Genomic DNA, 21363 nt, shown 5'->3' with positions numbered 1-21363 from the left:
ATTAATTATTGATTAGGTAGGCACTTGATGATAGCCCTGACAAAGTGTATAATTAGGGAACATTGTGGCACATGCATCGGTCAGCCAATGCTATTGGCTTCTTAATTATGTTATCCACGCGATTTAATTGTGCAGTTTTCAACACGAAAACAATAAAATCTTTTGTTTAATTCGAAAAGAAAACTTTTTCCATCTGATGACGATTGAGCAGAATGCGTAAATGCTTTGCTTGCTGCCACTTCACCAAATTCCTAGCTAATTGATTACAAATCTCATCAAGATAAAGTGAAACCTACGCTACCCAAACATAATAAATAAAATCCACCATTTCAAACAGAGATACTGCTTCATTTGTTGTTGACTTGTTGCAATGGCTGCAACCAATAAACCATGCCTTTCTATTGTGGTAAAGGCAGACACTTTCCAAACATAATTATTCCCAATCGAAATTCGATTTTGAAGTAAGAAATTTATTGGTACATTAATTAAAACCTATGATGTTGGAGAAAGGATAAAGACAATGCACGTTTTTTGTGGTTTCTTTTATTTTTTTTGGTGTTATATAGGTGAGAGAGGGTAGACTAAGCAGTGAGTAAGGGTTTCTTATACAGTAATCCACTCGCTCCCACCGCTTTAGGCCGACAGGGTGGCTACGAGTCAAAAGGTTTATGATCAAAGGTATTGCTTGCGTTTGTTTATGCGGAGCAAGTTACTCATTATAGCTTTTTGCAAGTTGAATTTTGTTCTTTCATAATCACATTGGAGTCCCATAAATTCGAAACTGGAACTTTTTCCTTTCTCAGAGGTACGATGTATTAACATAAAAAGATTGGGGTCTGACCCATTGCAAGTTGATTTCAGTTGAATGGGACTCATCGATGGAGCCATTAGTGATTCCTCCATATTTTTCTTTATCTTCACTATTGGTAGGCTAAAAGAACCCATGGTGGAAGGAAGGCAGTACAATCTAAGCCATACCAATTTTTCTTCCTTTCTATTATAAGATCCAGGTTCCTTTTAAATTACATAAAAAAACCGTAACGCAGCCAGAAACGACGGAGCCAAACCACAAGAAGTGCTGCACCATTGAAAAGGATATATCAGACACCATAGTTAAACCTTCACCAGACAATGATTTCCTGTAGGATTGGAGACGAATCCTGTAGATGATTGATGGGATCTTGTTTTTGATCTTGTCCTATCTATCAGCTGAGACGTCTGCGTCCGCGACAGTCACTTTTTTTAACCATCGATGTCATGAAGGCTGTCTGGCAGTTTTCGCACAAGTGTCCAAAACCCAACAGGCTTGAGGCCCATGACCAAAGTGAAACTGTAAAAGACATACCTCTGGGCAAAACTGAACTGATCCAGACAGCCCAATTCTGTTATCCGAACAAAAGGATTAATTATGTGATAGCTTCAAATCTTTTATGACACAGCTCCAATGGGCAAAATTCGCTCACATTGATATCCTCTCCAGCAAGAGAGAATGAAAGAATTATGTAAGTTTTATGGATTAGTTTGTGCTCACTTTTGACAATCTAATTACCGGTACACTCGGTTTTTTAAGTTTAAAACAGGCTTTGATTAATATTAGGCATTCCAATAGTTCAAGGTAAAAATTGGTTCTACACAAGCACATAAGACAAAATCCAAAGACCTCTTTGAGCAGCTCATCCCCATGAATCATGACGGTCGTAAGAGCTTGTTCACAGCCGTGTCTAGGGCATCTACATTCCTCCTCAGAATTTTTCTTCACAAGCATTAAGGAACCAAGAGAATGCCAAGGATTAAAAGGTCGAATCAATAAATTGAATGCTAACCAAGTTCGATATTGGTTTACCAAATGCAAGGGCTTCTATGCACTCCAGTAGTGGACTTACGCATCTGCTGCCTCCACATTAATGGGAGAGAGAGAGAGAGAGAGAGAGAGAGATGGGATGTGTCCATAGGTCCATTGTGTAAACAGCTTATATGAGTCGGCAACAAGCCTTAACATGCAAAGCAAGAACACACCAAGACAACTGAAAAGGATACAGCTGTGAAGCTAGAGCGTCAATGCCCTTCATTTCCTCATTTAATCTGCAAATGGGCAAAAAACTGCATCAGGAATCAATATAAAAGGCATGATCTCACTACACTTGTTTGGCCCAACACAGATCCTACCATCAAATCTAGGAAGAGAATGTTCTGAATTAGAATGAACTCTTCTTTATCTGGCACTGTAAATTATGGGACATTAATTACAATTGCAGTAAGATATTTATGACCAATGTTTTAGCAGATGACATAAGTCTACACGAGTGAAAACTTCTATGGACAAACAGAAGATATAAAATAGTAGCATGTTGCATTGACCAACAAAAGTAAAAACTAAAAAAGTTGTCAAAGAAACAAGGTCCAATAGTAATGCCTAGGTTCAAATAACAATTCCAATTATATTTAAACTGAGATTTATTTGTAAGTGACTTTCCCACAAGAGGTAACATACTTATGTGATCTGCAAAAATATTCATATCTATTTCTTGCTGAAATATTAGCAATGACTGTTACAAGACCTCTAAATCTCCTTTCTCCTACCACCACCTACAGCAATCTCCACAAATATACTAGCATTGATGGTTTTCATTTTAATGCATACCAATAATTGGATTATATGCTAGATTGATAGCTTCAATATAATATCAAACAGAATGCACAAACAAAATGACCAGCAAAAACAAATGAAAATTATGTTTGCTTCTAGTTTCATTTAATTTCAATAGTTCCTCAAGCTTAATGCAACAACATCTAAGCAATTAATTGTTTGTATCACAGGTAGAAGATAAGAGAAATAACTTTAAATAAATTTACAGGTTATATTTCAATTTGTGACAACTCCCTCCCCCCCCCCCCCCCTTCCCAAATTTTTTCCCCTTCCTTCTCATCTTTTCTCTTTCCCTGGAAAAAGGAGGGTCCGAGATACTACCTGAGACATGAATTTATATAACGATTTCCCTTCGTCGCTGCATCGAGGGCTACAAATCCAAATAACGAGAATAAGTTCACGTTTTATATCAGAATCAGATTATCTATAACAGAATGCAATATTTCTGGAGGGAACTAAGCCACAGCAATAACTATATCAGACTCCAGACGACCAATATGTTCAGCACAATGGTGATAAATTAAGTGACAGAGAAAGAACTCCTCACTCCACTTCAACTATATTCTTGGGCAAATGCACATTATGCAAATAATTAGCACAAATTTTCAGGTTAAGACTAATCAACTTAATTTAGGATAAGAAAACAATGGGCTCTATAATGAGTTGCGACAACTCTGGTGCTATGTTGATGATATAGAAAAAAGAAAAAGTAACCATAATTACCTTGGATTAAGACAACAAAGCAAGGATGTCTATCATACTTCACAACAATGTTGAGTTAATATGCATGATACTGGATAACAAATTTGCCCCCTTATCATATAATAATCATATTGATAATTGAGTGAAGGAAGCATTATGTTTAACATTCTATTTACCAGATTCTTGAAGGCGCCCAGCTGCATCACCAAAGCATCGCATATGATCAACCGAGCCGCTAGTAACCTACCATTGAAGTATTTTTCACATCAAGTACTTACTAAAGAAAGGCATTTTCACATCATGTCATTTATCTCTGAATTCACATAATAGGAGAAATGAAGAAGAGTAGCATTAACAATACCCCAATTCATTGCCACTCAAACAAAGGAAGATATACCTTTACTTTCGATACACAGTCATGCATAACTTCGAAATTCAAAAACTTAAAACAAAAAAGGGGGAAATCCACCATAATTTTTTAAATTTTTCCAGAAGTTTAACAGCTACAAAGCAGATTCTTCATGAAATTTGACTCAATTTCACATAAACTCAAAGTAATTTCCCCCCAACCTCAAATTTTCTCGAGAACTAAACAGAGAGTGCCATAAATTTAAAAAATAAATAATTAAATATAACTAAATAAAGGCAAAATCAGACCTCAGAGAGAGCCATACGAAGCGAAGCAAAGAGAGAAGAGAAGCTGTCGGCGATAGCCAGAGAGTCTCTCTCAACTACCTCTACTGCTTTCAAGATATCGCTTTTGTTCAACAGCGGCCTTGATTCGCTACCGTCGAGTCCACGGGCTTCTACTTCAGCCTCTGGAGACGTGGACTTTTGATCCATGTCTCGTTCCCTCATCGTAACTTCCTGTCCTGTTGATTCATCTCTCTGATCACCCGCGACAGCTGACAATGATTCTTCCATTTTCCCCGCGAATTCTTTGTTTCCTCAACTGTGCTATTAGAGTAGTTTTCGCTTTTCTGGGTTTTTTTTTTAAATCTTTTCCTTTCGACGTAATAAAAAAAACCCTAAGCTATTTTAAAAATTTTAAATAAATTTTTATATTTTATACTTTCAAGTTTTTATATTTTTATTTTAAATTAAATATATTTTTATATTAAATTAAATAAATTCTTATAATTAATAATTAATTTAATTAAAATATTATTTATCATTTTATATCATGTAATGTTAACGTGATATATTAACATATTATAAATAATGTGACATTGACATATTATAATTGATGTTAATTTAACATGATAATAAGATAATGTGATCTTTTTATTTTCTATGTCAATGTCATGTTAGTACTATATAAATATAAAATAACAAGTAGTATTTTAACTAATGTCAATTATTAGTCAATCATTAGTTATAAAAGTTTATTTCACTCAAAATAAAAATATCAAAATTTGATTAAATGCAATAAATGTTAAGAGTTTATTTCAATTTTTTAAAATAATTTAAATATTTTTTTAGTATTATACCTTTATGTTTTTTCAATATTTAAATTTTTGCAATACTAAGTATTACTCTACAATTTTAGTAAAAGAAAAAGAAAAGGAAAAGTCCATTCCCTCATAAAAATCAAAATTGCTTTAAAGCAAAAGTTCTTAATTAAAAAAATATAATGCTTGAAAATATTCATGAATTATTTAAAAAAATTTTAATAAGTTTTTATTATTCTATTGTGGTTAATCAAATTCATATACTTTTATTTTAAATCAAATATATATTTATATTAAAGATAAATTAATTATTATTAATTAAAATATCATTTATTATTTTATTTTCACATGATATTGATTTGACATTAATGTTTAGAGAAAAAAATGTTATATGAATATATTGTTATACTATATCATTATTTGTTATAACATGTTAATATACTATGTTAGCAACATGTGATATAGAATGATAAGTGTCATTTTAACTAATAATAATTAATTAATTATTAATCATTAAGTGTAAGAATATGATTAAATTAAATTTTTTTAAGATATTATTTTTTTTAAAATAAAAAATTTGTTTATAACTAACTATTAATGATAAATCTAGTTCTAGAGGGAAAAGATAAAATCATCTCAGCCTCCCTATATCTATGAATTCAGCTTCCATCCAATGTTGGTGGGTGGGTAAAACCACTACAACAAGGACTTTAGACTCTAAATTTGGGACGTATCATAATTTTATAATAAATTAAATTAAAATATATAAAGTTAAAATAATTAATAAAATATTTATTTATTTTTTCATGCTTAATAAATATTTATTTTTTTATTATTTATCTCATTTGTTTATAAAAAATAAATAAAAGTAAAAAATTTAATAAAATAACATATTTTCTTACTTTTTTAATTATGTACTTAATAAATCTCAATTTTCAATGATAATATGTATTTATATTTAATGATCTTCAATAATTATTTTTTATATAAAATAAAAAAAAATTATTTTAAAAGTTAAAAATTTTAAAAAATACATATATTATTTTTAAAATAATGTTAACAATTACGATAAGGGTTGTTTTTCAAAATTAAAATTAATAAAATATTATTTAAGATCAAATATATTTCAAGATTAAATGGATTGACTATATTATCAATTGAAAAAAAATTAAAAAATTTTGATTATAAAAATTTAATTAGAAATTTTACATCTTAAAAAATTAAAAAAAATAAAATTTTAATAATTTTTTTTAATTTTATTAAAAATACCTCATTTGAATATTTAACTGTAGTGATTGAAGATTTCTATCCCTCCGTTGCAGACAATTGCAAATCTTGGACTCAGTCTTTTCTTCCCATTATTCACAATTTTTTTTGAATAGCCATTATTCACAGTTTCTGCATTTCATTGTATTTTTTTCGAGATGTATTCTGCTGCATGGCATAATCAACTAGTTGATGCAAAACTGATCTGGTACGTGACACTGGAGACGCCGGGATTCTTTATAAATTCCTTCTACACAATACAAATACAAATGGGGGAACTTCCCTTTGATTTGGACGAGATGTCGTTGAGGATTCCCGTCGTGAAGCTTTTGATGAAGAAGAAGATGATGATGATGATGATGATGATGCTTCAAGGCTGCAACTTGGAAAAGAAAATACTGGCAACCGGGATTTGGATAAGGTGAGAACTGAAGAACCCTGCTGTTCTCATGGTTTCTTTGGAAGAGCTTTTGCTTGGACCAGGAACCCCATGTTTGGGTGTTTATGTTTGCTTTCTTGGTTTGATTTTACTATAATAACACATTTTTCACATTCCACTTTTAATAAAATAAGTATAAAATGACAAGTGATATGTTGATTAATTAGAATTTATCAAACATTAATCAATTTATTTGATTTAAAATAAAGATATAAAAATTAAGTAAAAAATATAACTTATTTAAAAATTTTTAATAGTTTAGGAATTTTTTTAATATTGTGTCAAAAAGAATCTTCTAATTAGGTTGATAATATTGATTTTTGATAAAAAAATATTATTAGATATATTTAGTTTTGGTTTTTATATATATATATATTATTTTAAGATATCAATTATCAAATAAGCGATGGACTTCAAGCCGCCGCCGTAGCCTAAAGGGGTTTTTTCATTCAAGTATTGATAACTAAATACCTAACCCTACTTTGTTTCTTACCAAAACTCTTAAATTCTTTGAATCCTAAATTCCCCTCGCCATCTTCTTCTGCCAACTCTCCTATCTCTCTCTCTCTCCTTTTCAAAATATTCTCACTGTTCATATATTCCTCCAAAACATGTCTAATGAAATACCCATTGCTGCAGCAAACGATTCAACGACAAGAAACGAAGGAGACTTTGTCTTTTCTCTCGCTTTGAATTCACTGGGACAAGAGACAACTCTGGTAATATCCGTATCACTAGGGTTCGAGCTTTGTATTGAAGCAGAACTAACAGAGCATGTTTCAGATGATAATTCCGTGGAAGACAGTAATAGCACTCTCGACAACGATATCGATGAGCTGTTGGTTGATGTCGACTCAAGGATACGGCCGGCGAGTAAAACAGCCATCGAAGGATTAGAGAAGGTGAAGATTAGAGAAGGGTTAGGCGATGAAAGGTTTTGTTCGGTGTGCTTGGAAGAGATGTCGACGGAGATGGAAGCAAGACGTCTGCCTTGCTCTCATATTTATCATGCTGCCTGCATTATAGAGTGGCTGAAGAATAATAATAAGTGTCCCTTGTGTCGCTACAATATGCCCGTGGTTGATTTTGATCTGAATATGTAAAGAATGCCTTGGTGGGTTTTGATCTCAATCTTGATCCTAATCTGACTATGTTTTCTTTTCTTTCTTTTCTTTGAGTTTTTGTTTGTGCTCTAACTGATCAACAATTTATTTGTAATTTTAAATTAATGCAATTAATTAGCTACAAGGCATTCTTCAATTCTAGATTTCACCATGCATGAGTTATATTCATAAACCACGACAGAAGCATCAAACCTTCGAGAAGAATCCTCTGTCTTCCTCCCTTTTACTGTTTCATTGAAGCAGGTTTTTTTTTGGCCATTATATAGAGGCAGTTAATTGACCCTTTCTCAAAGGCTTGGCTTAGCTCGTTCCAAGACATTGCTTGGATTTGTGACGGAGCACCTAAGTAAGTTTATTTATTAGGCTTTTTTTTTGTGTGTGTTAATTTCTAGTGAAGTCATGTGTAAAATTGTTAATACATATAAGAAATTTTAAGAAAATAAAATAAAATCTTTAATGCCACAAATAAAAAAATTTTAAAAAACTGTCATACCTGTATCAGTATATCAACGTAACTGTCGAACTAGGGTATCAGTATATTAGCAGAACTATCTCCTCCTCCTCCGCTAGTTCAAAGATTCCGAACAACTTTAACAAGATTTGTTTCTTTTCTTTTTTGCTCTTTCCTTTATCTAGCAAGAAACCCAATAACCCTAAACCCTTCCAAAACCCTTTTTAATTCTAAGTTCTTCTGTTCTTTTCTTTGTTATTGCTCTCCCGCAAATATGACGTCTACGTGGAACAGGTAAAGATGGTTTCGTGATAATACTCAGACCCGTCTTCATTCGATATTAATGGAAGATCCGAAGATGGTTCCGTCGATGGCAGTTTCAATGATGCTGCCATGCAGATGCGGCCTGCAAGTAAATCAGCCATTGAAGGATTAGAGGAAGTGAGGATCGATGAAAAAATTGGCACAATAGGCACTGTGCGGTGCGTTTGTGGAGTGGTTGAAAAAGAGCAATATGTGTACAGTGTGTTGCCACAAGATGCCCGTTGTTGATTTTGATTTGAATTCCACGATGCTTGCTGATTTTAATGTAGAATAATTATATTAAGTTTATGTGTTAATAGTATTTTCTTTCAAGTACGGAAGGAGCATGATACTAAACTTTTTTTTTTCTCTAGCATTTTAGATACTGTTATTGTTACTATATTATGCCACACCATTACTCCTGTAAAGGTAAATTCTTGCAGATTAAGTTTTGTTATGCTGTAGCTAAACTTAATTTCTAAGAAACTATTTGGGATCTAAATGTGGTAAACCTCGTCATAATTAAAGGTCATATAGCCATAAGGAATCATATAAATTTTGATTAATTCATCATGACCCTTACCTCAAATACATTAAACAATTGAATATATATATATATATATATATGTGTGTGTGTGTGTGCATACCTTTATTCTCGGAACCTTGTTCTTTGGAGTTGTACATGACCATCACATGGCATGAGTAACAAGAACTAATTAACCTTGATCTCCTCTGATGCCCATAAAAGCTATACCGTGTCAGTTTCCCTCTTACCAACTCCATCTCACTTGCCTTTATAAACCTCTATCATCACTATTCAACGGGTTCCATTTTCTCCAAATCACCAGCAATTTTTATTCTTCAGCTGTGCAAATATATATAATTTGCAATTCTAAATGAAGGGAGTAGAATAGCAGAGAATTTGGAAGAATATATCCTCAATCAGACAATCTGCCTTAACAGTTTTTGTTCCAATATTGCAGGTATGATTGATTGTTTGCACCCTTTTTCTCATGTTTTATAGCTTTGCAGGTTGTGGTTAATTTTATACTTTCTTTACAGTTGGTTTCCATGTTTGTACTTCTTTCTAGCTAGGTTTTATCATGATACCCTGGACACTGATACTTTACCTTAGTTAAAAAGGTAGGAGCAGGCTACATTTTTTCTGACCAATAATATCAGGCGAAACCCAAACTTCATAACTAAATGCTAGTGCTAACATAAAGGTTAGGCAAAACCTTTCTCTTGAAAAGATGCTTGACTCATTATATTTATCGATCTTCTTCTATCTTTTCCTTTTGGTTGATTTGACTTTTCTCACACAGTGACTCTGCCCTCCAACACCCCAACGTATCCCCCACAAACTACTATTATTATTATTATTATTATTATTAAAAAAGAACGATGTCCTTTTCTAAGAGAGCTGTTGCATGGTAGAAAACAAGATTGTATTACTGTTACAATTTAAAAAAGAAAAATCTTGGAGTTTTAATCAATGCATAAACTTTGTACCTAGGAAAGTGTCGGAACTCTAAAGTTATAAGTTGTGTAGTCGTTGGCACATAGAATGTGACATGAAATCATGTTTTCAGATGGAAGGTAATGGCGAAGTGAAGAAAACATAATAAATGGTGGGCCAATTGGCGGTTGGGCACGGACAAGCCGGCCTTTTTATTTTTCCAACTTAATTTGTTGTTTACTACCAATGGCTTCCTACTTCTTTTTCTATTTCTTAACCAACAACACACGTTGGTCACACTGCATTCTTATTTTTTAGTATAATTATAATTTCAAATACTATATTTTATGACGTGGCAGATGATGCTTCAAAATTAATTTAAGTTTCAGGATATTTTTGTTTGGGTTTCATTATTTGATTTGTCAGAGAATTAGAGGCTCTCACGATATTCCAATGAATCTATATTAACATTATTTTTTATAAAATATAAACACAATTTATATTTATAATAATCAATAAATTAATTATTATCGGGAATATTTAGAAAAAAGAATATTTCGAGGAGTTCAACTGTCCTAAGAGCATCAGCAAGTGAACAGAATGACGTGTCATTGAAGTGAACTGTCATGAAACGATCTCAACGACACCGTTCCCACTTCCCCGTGGAGTCCGTTATTCTGTTTGTTTCTATAATAATTCAAATCCAAAAAAATAAAATAAAATAAAGAAAATAAAACGACAAGAGCAAAAAACCAAAAGCACGAAGGCGGGAAGTTTACTCCAAAATCTCTGGGCCCAAATCCAAAATTAAACAAAACAACAAATTTAAAAAAGGCTCCGTTATAACTTTTTTGATTTTTTCAAAAAAATATAAACAAACCCAAAACCAAAAGGAAAAACAAAAAAACGTTACCAAACGCCCTTGTACGGTCATTTCACTCGTTTCCCATTTTTCATTTTCCATTTTCCAACGCAACAAAAACATTACCTTCACTTGCCATTCTTTTCTCTACGGGTAAGAGAAGGCAAAAAAGAAATATCGGGCGGTTCGAGATTTCGAAATCGCTCGATTTCTCGAACGGATCTGCTTCGATTTTTTTTTTCGTATAATCTCTGTTTGGTTTCTAATCTTTATGTTGTTGTACCTGAAACACTCGAATATCTTTTTTTTTCCCGAGTTATGAAATGTGTTAGACATTTGTTGGATCTTCGAGATCTTGATCTAGTCTCCTGTTAGATTCCTCAGGTTCGTGATTTTACCCTACCTGTTGTTCGTACATGTTGCTTTTCTGTTGAATTTAATGTTTTGTTTGGATCTGAATGGATTTCAATAGCTTTCAGTTCAGTGTTTCACAGCTTTTTAGATTTATTAGGTAAGAAATTACAATGAGAATCGGTAATGCAGCATGACGTTTTGAATTATGATTGTTTGGTTGCTGAGAAAGCAGTGAAGAATGTAACTCTGAGTTTCTGTTCTTTTTTTTTAAATTTTCTTGTTTTTTTCTAGAATTAAACACTCTTAGTTTCTGTTTAGCAGAGTGATTTTATTAAGTTTACTTTATTTAGATGACGTGTAAAATAAGATAAGAATATCTGTTCTTTTATCTTTTTAAAATTTTTCACTCTTCCATTTTCCGTCACTTTCCGTGACAAAAAAAGGCTTGACATTCGAAATGAGTAATACTTTTTCATTCTCTTAGCCTCCCTCTTAATGCGAGCAAACTATGTTGTAACTTCGATTCTCATGTGGCATTATTTCAAGTTCCAAAGTAGTTGTGCAAAATTTGTGCCTTTACTTTCTGCATTTAGCCGTAAATAGATTAGTAATGCAATACATTACTTTTTCACAAAGATAAATGTTATTGTTCCCCTTGTAGGACTGAGTCCTATGTTATCAGAAAGATAAGATTTCAGAGAAGTCAGCTTGAACATCCAGTTAAAAAGGCAGATGAGGGAAAACGGTACAGTTAATGGCTTGAATGGAACTCATTATGTAGATATTGAAGACATGGAAAGTTTTGAAAGCGTGATTAGTGGTAAGTAATCACACCTTATAGCTCTTTCAATATTTTACTCATCTTCCATTTATTAACTCTGAGCTTTAATTTTGCTAGGTGACTGGCTGTCTTCTTTGGTGGAGTGGTTAAATGGCATGCTTCCTGAATTAAGGTTGCCACTGGATGCAACAGAAGAGGAGTTGAGAGGGTGTTTGACTGATGGAGCTATTTTTTGTACCATTTTGAACAAGCTGCGTCCTGGTTCCATTGAAATGGTTTGATCTCTCTTTTGTTGATATGTTTGTCTTCTATTTAGTTCACTTTCCTCTTTTAGAGTTAATCGTACATCTTTGCATCTTGTTCTGGGCATTGGACTTCACTATTTGAGCATGTTTTTTCTCCAACTTCAGGATGGTAGTTCCGAAGGTGGTCCTGTAAATGTTAAGAGGTTTCTGATTGCTATGGATGAAATGGGGTTGCCCAGCTTTGAATTGTCTGACCTAGAGCAGGTATTAATTGACTTGAATGTAGTTTTTCTGTAATCAATGTTCTATTGCGGTGTGGTAGACATGTAAGGTTGGTTAAAACTGAAAACATTTTGCCTACTCATTGATAATGAGATTGTAAACATTTTGCCTAGACATTGATCTTAGCTTGTGTGTGAGGAGCAAGCTAAGATTGGCTCCATTTTGGATGTATAGTTTTGGTATATTCCTAACAAAAGTGAACTGTGGTACTATTATATTTACTTATTCATCAATCTCAGTGAAAAGTATGAATGTGTAGGCATGTAAACTTCGTACTACAAACCCTTTGATCTCAATTTTGTATTGGTTCTTGGTTGGAACGCATTTTTTTTTTTTGTTTCAGATGAGTCTGATTCTTTTATCATGGAATTAAACCTCTATCTGGTTTAAGGTGTATGATGAACTATCTTAGTTTTCTTTTTTGGCCAGAATGTTGGCTGGGCTTGGTTGTGAACATTTATAAATTCTTATGTTTCTTTCTACATTTTGTTAATAAATTGGGACACTGTGCAGGGCCAAATGATGCCAGTATTAGAGTGCCTTAAGACACTTAGGGCATGTTTCAATTTTAACGGGGAGGCTGATAATGTCCAAAATCCTTCAAGGAAGAGATGGAATCTTTCAGGTGAAATTGAAAGCATCCAATTGAAGCAAGGATGTTATGCTGATCTTTCTGATGCAACAATTTTGGAATTAATGAAATCTAGCAGTTTAGAAGTAAGGCCCTGAACTCCTTCACTGCATGCCTATATGTATTAGTGAACCCCATTTTGTTATCAGATTTTCCATAGCAACTCTTAGTTCAATGTATCCTCAGCCATTTTCTTTTGCGCAGAATGCGTCAACTCAATCACTGTTCAGTATACTGTACAGGATTATGGATGAAAGTATTGAAAGAAAGAAGGGAGACATTCCTCATGTATGGCAGTCAGAGTACATACACATGCTTTATTTCCTTAGCATACGTGGATATTTTCATTGTTGTGTCTTTATTTCTATACTGGTCCTTGTGTATCTTCCATATTGTATTTCTTTCTAGTAACTTTTATTTGTGATTTTTCTATTATTATCTTTTTGCTCAGCGTGTGGCATGCCTGTTGAGAACGATTGTGCAAGAGATAGAATGGCGAGTTTCAACCCGGGCAGAAAACTTAAAAAATGTAAATTGCTTTTGGACTTTTTTCTCTCTAAGAGAATAATTTCTTATGTGCTTTGCATGAATAATTAATATTTATATTCTTGGACTCCTGCAGCAAAACAATGTTTATAGGGCCCGTGAGGAAAAGTACCAATCAAGGATAAGAGCACTTGAGACCTTAGCAAAGGGAACTGTGGAGGAAAATGAGGTACTTGACAAATTGATTAGGGTGTGTGCCTTAGCTTTTTAAGCGTTTTCCCCGCTGATATAATCCTGAACCTGTTTTGCTTCCTGTAGGTTATTATAAGCCAATTACAGCATTTAAAGGTGCAAGTCTTATTCTTTCCCCTTATACTTAATTAATTGCTGACTTTCAATATTAATTTCTTATTCTAATTCTGTGCCTTTATTTTCCTGAGACTTCCATTGACATATTGTCTTGTGGATTTGATGTCTGACGGTATTTGCTTCATACTTACATCTGAAACTCAACTGCATCTAATTGTTTGAATTTGTATTTGCTATTGTTTAAAGGGCAACAAGGATATATGTGTTGTTTTTGTATGTTATTTCAATTTATATCATGTGTGAAATTCCATTAGTGAATAATAGTGAAGTGTTGATACAAAAGAACTTGAGAGGTGAATTTTTCTTGTGAAGAAAAAGCGATTTAGTTTCAGAAGAAAAATTAAGGGGATGATTTTAAATGTACAAAAAAAAAATCAGGTCCCTGTTTCATGTCTATTGATGTCAAAAGTAACAGAAGAATGAACAGAGACACCAGATAAAGGTGGATTTAATCTTTGAGACCAGCTGGCCTAATTACCTATACAAAAGCTAGAGTTTTCTTGAAGACAGTTATAACTAAAGTTCTCTAATCAGATACTTTTTGAGTGTCCAAAGTTCCAAGTAATCTCATCCAATCATACTGTCACTCAGAAGACATTGATCTAGTTTTGGATTTCATTTCTTGTTTCTTATTTTTTAATTTACTAGTACTTGTTATTAATTAGGGGATGGGGGGGGTTTGACAGAACTGTAAACTTGAGAGAGCGTGGCTTTTTTCTAAACACTTGTACTGAGCTGTGATCCTTTATGTTAGCTTGATAAGGAGCTCCAGCATTAGAGTATAGTGAACTTGATCTGATCCCTCTTGTTTGGTGAAATTAAGCTAAGATTGACATGGACAATCTATCTGACTAGAAAACATTTTTCCCATTCACAGTCTTGATAGCATGTCACTTTGTGGTGCTTTGCAAGGATTTGTTTCTTCTTTTATCAAAAGCCCTATTTTGTCCCTTGACAGTCTTAAATGATTGCTTCCTATGTTTCTTGAGAATTGCAGATTGAAAAGAGTAAATTGGAGGAGAAGGGAAAAGTTGAAGAGCAGGATGTGCTTCAGCTTAAGAAGGAGAAGATTCAGAATGACATTGAGATTTCTAGGCTGAGAGAGGAACTAGAAAGCAGCAAAAAGATGCATGAATGGCATTGTCTACAATTGGATGCCCAGGTTGAGGATGCTAAAGTTGAATTAGAAAAGAAGTTGAAAGAACTTGAGTGTCTTTTAAGAGATTCTAGGAAAGAAGTGGATCAGCTTCAGTCATTTTCTGAATCTAAACAAAAGATATGGGCACATAAGGAGTGCACTTATCAGAGTTTCATTGATCAACAATTTGTGGCTTTAAAGGTTTGTTGTGTTTGCCACGTTCCTATAATGTGGTATCGATGCATAGTCCTATAACATGAGGTTTTACCCTGTTTAGGAATTGAGGGAAGCTTCTAAGTCCATCAAACGTGAAGTTCTGAAGACAAAAAAGAGCTACTCAGAGGAACTTAATTACTTAGGTTGTGTGGTTATTCTTGCTGTTTGTTTTGTTTGTTTGGCTTGGTCTGCCATCTCGATATCATTTTCTTATTAAATTGGGCAATTTCTCACTGTGTATACCCTTTTTTCTTGAGTAGGAATAAAGCTCAAAGGACTAGTAGATGCTGCAGAAAATTATCATTCTGTTCTTGCTGAAAATCGAAGATTGTACAATGAGGTTCAGGATTTGAAAGGTACATTGTATAATCTTAGTTTCTTTAGCTTTTGTATCCAAGTAGCTGATGCATATTTCTTATTTTCTCTGTAGGAAACATTAGAGTATATTGTAGGATAAGACCATTCCTTCCAGGGCAAAGCAAGAAACAAACAACAATAGAATATATTGGTGAGAATGGTGAATTGGTTGTTTCAAATCCATCGAAGCAAGGAAAGGACACTCATAGGCTCTTCAAGTTTAACAAGGTTTTCAGTCCAGCAGCTACCCAAGGTTTGAAATTTCATAAACCTTTTTCCATTGTTGATAATCAAATTCATCTATTAATTTAATTGCTACATAGTTTGTCACGACATTCATGATTGCTGCTTATATATGAACATTTTTCAATGTGATATGTTTGCAGAGGAGGTATTTTTAGACACCCAACCATTGATTCGATCTGTTCTTGACGGATACAATGTTTGCATATTTGCGTATGGTCAAACAGGCTCAGGAAAAACTTATACAATGGTGAGCTACTTATTCATATTTTTCCATTTATCGTTTGTAGCTTATTTTAAACTTGTAGGCTATATCTGATGCATTTTAATTTTCATTTTCCAGAGTGGACCCAACGTGTCTTCTAAAGAAGATTGGGGAGTCAATTATAGAGCACTGAATGATCTTTTCCAAATCTCTCAAAGCAGGAAAAGCTCCACTATATATGAAGTTGGTGTTCAAATGGTTGAGATATACAATGAACAAGTTCGTGATCTGCTTGTTGGTGACAGTTCTCATAGAAGATATCCTTTATTTTAATCTTTTGGATTACGGTTTCTTCTTGTGTTTCTCAGTTCTGATCTGAAATTTGGCTCCATAAATTATCTTTTATCATTGTTGTTTCTTACTCATGGTTGATCTTTATGTTACCCTACTTGTTTATAAATTTGCAATCCTCATTTCTTAATTTTTATGTATTTGGTCAGAAATAGTTACACTTTACTCATTTTCACTCTCTTCCTGCTGTTAAATATGTTCTTTGTTTCCTTTGACTTGCACACACTTGGGATTTGGAGCACCACCCAACCAAATGGGTTAGCTGTCCCTGAAGCAAGCATGCATTCTGTTAAATCAACCACTGATGTTTTGGAATTGATGAATATTGGGTTAATGAATAGGGCTGTAGGTGCTACAGCCCTAAATGAGAGGAGTAGCAGATCCCACAGGTTATATTTTCACATATTACCTTTGTATATAACTTGTTACTTGGAGTTCTCTTCCTAATGGGTTTCAGTAAATTATTATGTGCAGTGTTCTCACCGTTCATGTTCGAGGCACAGACTTAAAAACTAATGCTGTTTTGCGTGGTAGTTTACATTTGGTGGATCTTGCTGGCAGTGAACGGGTAGATCGTTCAGAAGCAACTGGAGACAGGCTTAGGGAGGCACAACATATAAACAAATCTCTGTCAGCTCTTGGAGATGTAATCTTTGCTCTGGCACAAAAGAATGCTCATGTCCCTTATAGAAATAGCAAACTAACTCAAGTTCTCCAGAGTTCTTTGGGTACCTTTCAGATTTCAGATTTTAATTTTGCTATTGTGATTTCACAGCATCATTATGCCCAATAATATTCTACATATGTTATATAGTTTTATTTTCTCTTACTGATTAATTGTCCTTTTCTTCTAATATCAAATTGTAGGTGGTCAAGCAAAAACCCTTATGTTTGTGCAGCTTAATCCTGATGTAGAATCATACTCTGAAACCATAAGTACCTTGAAGTTTGCCGAGAGGGTTTCTGGTGTTGAGTTAGGTGCTGCACGGACTAACAGAGAAGGGAGAGATATTAGAGAACTTATGGAACAGGTCTTCTTCTTTTCTCTTCCTCTCCTCATTTTCCCTTTTCCAAAAATTAATGTAGCATAGCTGTTGAAACTGAGTAGCAATTGTTACTACCTTGGTTATTTCCATGGGAATGGACAAACCATGAGTTACAGTCCAAAGTTAGACAATGAAAATCTCACTTTCACTAATGAGCCTGTCAACCAGCATCCTTGCAGCAGCATATTCTAGTTTGCATTGCTAGCTTTTGTCAGTCTTGATTCTAGCCAAACAGTGTGCATGAACCTGCTTGTTTACAAAGACTGATTCTCTGTTGGTTTGTAGAGACACTTTAGGGTTTCTCCTATTTCCTAAGCTCTAGATAAGATATAGTAGCTTTGGTTAGGAGGGGGAAATTCTTGCTTTTTCTGTCTGTTTCTGGAGGACGCTCAAGATTCTTGAAGAAGATTTTAACCTTTTTAGATCATTTAATCTGCCATTTCATTTTCTGATCTTCTGTTGATCTTGAAGGTTGCATTCCTCAAGGAAGCCATCACAAAGAAAGATGTGGAGATTGAGCGTTTGCAGCTACTTAAGGGTAATGGCAATGGTAATAAGCATGGTATGAGCTCACTGAGGTATGGATCTTCCTCTCCTAGGGGACACTCCATTGGGACTCCTCGAGAAAGCCGGAGCCTGTCAAGACGGCAAAGCTTGGGAAATTTTGAGAAAGCAGCTTTTGATGTGGACAATTTCTCAGTTAACAGCGATAAGCATTCTGAAGCTGGCTCTCATCGGACAATGGATGACTCAAAGCTTCACAATGAATCTTCTGTGCAGACAAACCTTGCAGGAAAAGATTTGGATCAGAATTTTGCTGATGATATTGAACTCTTGGGCTTTGGAGATGCAGATTCAGAGGAGAGATTAAGTGATATATCTGATGGTGGACTATCAATGGGTGGTACAGAAACTGATGGCTCAATTTGTAGTGTTGTAGAGTTCACTCTTTTCCCAGAAGTTTCAAAACCTTCTGATAAAGTGGAGAAAGTTGAGAAAGCAGACAAAGCTGAAAAACCTGACAATATTGAGAAGTGAGTGTCTTTCAACTCCTTGGTTTATCATTTTCTATAGGATATTGTTTCTGGATCGAGTAGTAGGAACAAGTTCCTATTTTTATGAAACGAGAAATTAAAGTTACTTGCTAATAGTTGCTATAGTGAGCAGTATTGATAACCACAAGAATCATTGCAATATTTTATCACTTGCTAAACCATCCTTTTCTTTCCCCCTGCTCTCTAAATTCATGATTGTATATAAATTGTTAGCTTAAGTATGTGTAGAAGTATTGTGCGTAATACATATTGCTTGGGCTTGAAGCTTCTGTTGGTGAAGCAGGATATAGAACATTTTTTTATTTTTCTGGCTGGTTCATTTGTTGCTTGAAATTAGGTCCATTGCCCCATCTAAGCTTCCAAAGCTGCCTCAAAAAGTAGTGCAAACAAAACCTGTTCGATTGTCAATGTCCAGGAGCTCCTCAAAGGCTTCATCAAGTACGTAATTTTTACATATTCTATTATCTGTTTTAGTCATTTTTAAAGCTAAACTAGCTAAGTAGCTCTCAACTGCACTGCTAGCACTACTGCCAGGGCTTATTTTGCTGATTTGTCGTATAATTTTATCCAAATACCCTGTCTGACTGGACCCTTCTCTATCTGTTTCTTAAATTTTATTTCTTGTCCTCACCCTTTCTTTTTCTCAAAATGTATATCAGGTGCGAGGAAAATTACTGCTGTCGCCACTGCCAGTTCTTCAACAAAGCCCTCAAAACGATGGCAGTGATTTGAATATATATATATATATATATATATGTATATGTATGTTAGATGGTAGAAGAAATCTGACTCGGTCTAGTTTGTAATTATGTTTACAGCTTAAATATGCTTATTGCCTGTAGGTTGTTCCTCGCTTCCATTTACCTTATTGGAAGGGGTAATAGAGAACTGTTCACTTGTAACATACATTCTCAAGGGCCACATCGGCCCTATCATTCGGGTTCTCATTATATTGACTATCTATAATATTGTCTCCCCCCACAAAACCCATCAGATTATGTCTCCAGATATGCTGTAAAAGGTATGGAGTGGGTGCAGAGGGGAAGGGAAGGGAGGAACAACCTCATTGATTGCTTATAAAATAACTAAGAATGATTTAACTGATATTGCATTTGAACTATACAATTTAGTTTTAGAGATTGAAACAAATTGCAAGTATTATCCATGCATAAACGCTAATACCATATTGTTTGGGAAGAAAGCGGCTCCCAATTTATTGCCGATACTTTAAAACTCGTCAAGTTATTGGTTTGAAACTGTATTCCTAAGGTGTAAGAATATTTTTACTTCTTTCGGCATTATATTAGTGTAGTTTCCTAGTGATATTTTGTGCGTTATCCTGCGATGGAGGTTGCCCAATATAGTGTGAAAATGACTATGAGAATCATATTAGCAAGAATAAATAAGACTTTTGAGAAAACCATCAACGTCTGGGTGGTGTAGTTGGTTATCACGCTAGTCTCACACACTAGAGGTCCCCGGTTCGAACCCGGGCTCAGACAAGATTTTATATTTATTGTCTTAGATCAAATCTTAAAGAAGAAATTTGAGTAACGATTTTAACGAAATTTCAGAATTTGTAGTTATCAGCTAATTAATTAGTTATTTTTCTAATCTTTGTTTGTAAAGTATAAAAATTTTACCATTAAAGAACAAGTTTAAAAATCTTATCCTAAGATTAAACCTAAGAAGAAAAACACAAAAAACTTTTGCAAATCATACTTCACCCATTAAACTTGTCTTTTTAACCCAAATTTATTAACTTTTGATGATTTTTTTTTTTAATTTGACTTAGAACAAATCTAACAGAAGAAACCTATAAGGGTTTTAAAAAATTTTCATAATTTGCATTTCAAAATTATTTGTATTTATCAAACTAATTACTAATTAGTTATTCCATTTATCACAAAATTTAGGTAAAGTCCATCTAACAATATGCATGTGCACGTGGTTTCAAAAGTATGCACATGGTTTCAATAAGAATCTGCCAATGAAATGTTTATGTTGAGTATTTTGGAAAGTTTCAAAAATTATTATTGAAAGAAGATTTAGAATTAATTTAGATGCTTTTTTTTTAGATTTTTTTAACCTTTCACTCATCCTAGTTACACTCATGAAATTCTTATATAACAGCCACAACAATTATAATAGTTCAGCACAAAGTTCCCATTCCTCTGGTAGCAGACAATATGGAGACTTTCAAAGTAACTGTTTTTACCACCCTTTTGCTTTCATTTGGTAATTTTTTTTTTATATGGACAAGAAAGATTATTTTCTTTTTCAGAAAATGGTTAATCAAGTTTTGCTGGCAAGTCTACTGTTCTCAAATGCGCAATTAATTGAAGCTCAACAAAAACAGTTTGAATGCAGAACCAACGATGATTGCGCGAAGCAGTGTCGATCTAATTTTAACGTCTGTGCTAATGGTTTTTGCGAATGCATACCGAAAAATCCAAATTGTTGTTAAGGAGCAAGTTTGCCTTGATGTAATGCGTAGAAATACCATGTTATTCTACATGATAAAATAAATATCCTCAATAATAAAATTTATTTTACATGATGAATAGCAAATAAAATAATTAATTTGTTTTTATTTTATAAAATTCTGAATAATTGAGCTAAACATACAATGTAATGGAGCAACAAAACAAAATTCAAAGGATTAAGAGTACCCATAACTACAAATTCACAAAAAAGTATACCCATAATTACAAATTCACCTCAAAATTAAAATTTGAGCTTGTGTTAATGAATTTACTCCACGAATTCATGTTAATATGCACTTGAATTTGATTTCAATTTTTTTCTTTTTTATGTTGAGACAAGCTCATGCCATTTACCATTCTCACCTCACGGCCATGGGATTTATCGTTCTCCACGTGTGGTTAAAGTCCCATATA

At 33.6% G+C, this 21363-nt stretch overlaps 2 protein-coding genes and 1 non-coding gene across 3 annotated transcripts; 2 read left to right on the top strand and 1 right to left on the bottom strand.

Annotated features, from left to right (window-relative positions):
* Positions 1 to 1502: 1502 nt before the first annotated feature.
* On the bottom strand, positions 1503 to 4370 carry LOC18606526 (uncharacterized). Its single transcript, XM_088804458.1, is given in 6 exon segments — positions 1503 to 1822; positions 1825 to 2008; positions 2010 to 2082; positions 2969 to 3017; positions 3526 to 3592; positions 4007 to 4370. Coding segments are annotated over 6 exon segments (720 nt in total). The 5' UTR covers positions 4274 to 4370; the 3' UTR covers positions 1503 to 1742.
* Positions 4371 to 10738: 6368 nt separating this feature from the next.
* LOC18606524 (P-loop nucleoside triphosphate hydrolases superfamily protein with CH (Calponin Homology) domain-containing protein) lies at positions 10739 to 19449 on the top strand. Its single transcript, XM_088804457.1, has 21 exons — positions 10739 to 11088; positions 11720 to 11878; positions 11957 to 12114; positions 12250 to 12348; positions 12880 to 13083; positions 13202 to 13285; positions 13449 to 13526; positions 13620 to 13712; positions 13802 to 13831; positions 14850 to 15191; positions 15268 to 15349; positions 15467 to 15562; positions 15637 to 15816; positions 15950 to 16056; positions 16150 to 16329; positions 16588 to 16751; positions 16837 to 17090; positions 17230 to 17393; positions 17880 to 18442; positions 18801 to 18901; positions 19123 to 19449. The coding sequence occupies exons 2-21, from the start codon at positions 11791 to 11793 to the stop codon at positions 19188 to 19190; spliced, it is 3135 nt and encodes a 1044-aa protein (XP_088660583.1). The 5' UTR covers positions 10739 to 11088; positions 11720 to 11790; the 3' UTR covers positions 19191 to 19449.
* A 442-nt stretch (positions 19450 to 19891) lies between these two features.
* TRNAV-CAC (transfer RNA valine (anticodon CAC)) lies at positions 19892 to 19965 on the top strand. Its single transcript has one exon. It is a non-coding gene; the product is annotated as a tRNA-Val (tRNA).
* Positions 19966 to 21363: the final 1398 nt, after the last annotated feature.

The sequence above is a fragment of the Theobroma cacao genome, chromosome 3 (genome assembly GCF_053813885.1).
Source record: "Theobroma cacao isolate CCN51 chromosome 3, ASM5381388v1, whole genome shotgun sequence".
NCBI classification, from domain to species: domain Eukaryota; kingdom Viridiplantae; phylum Streptophyta; class Magnoliopsida; order Malvales; family Malvaceae; genus Theobroma; species Theobroma cacao.
This window is presented reverse-complemented; position numbering and strand designations above follow the sequence as displayed.

Coding starts and splice junctions, on each gene's coding strand:
- LOC18606524 (XM_088804457.1), top strand. CDS start 11,791: ATGAGGGAAAACGGTACAGTTAATGGCTTGAATGGAACTCATTATGTA. Junction 12,349..12,879: donor AATTGTCTGACCTAGAGCAG/GTATTAATTGAC, acceptor GACACTGTGCAG/GGCCAAATGATGCCAGTATT. Junction 15,563..15,636: donor TGAGGTTCAGGATTTGAAAG/GTACATTGTATA, acceptor TTTTCTCTGTAG/GAAACATTAGAGTATATTGT.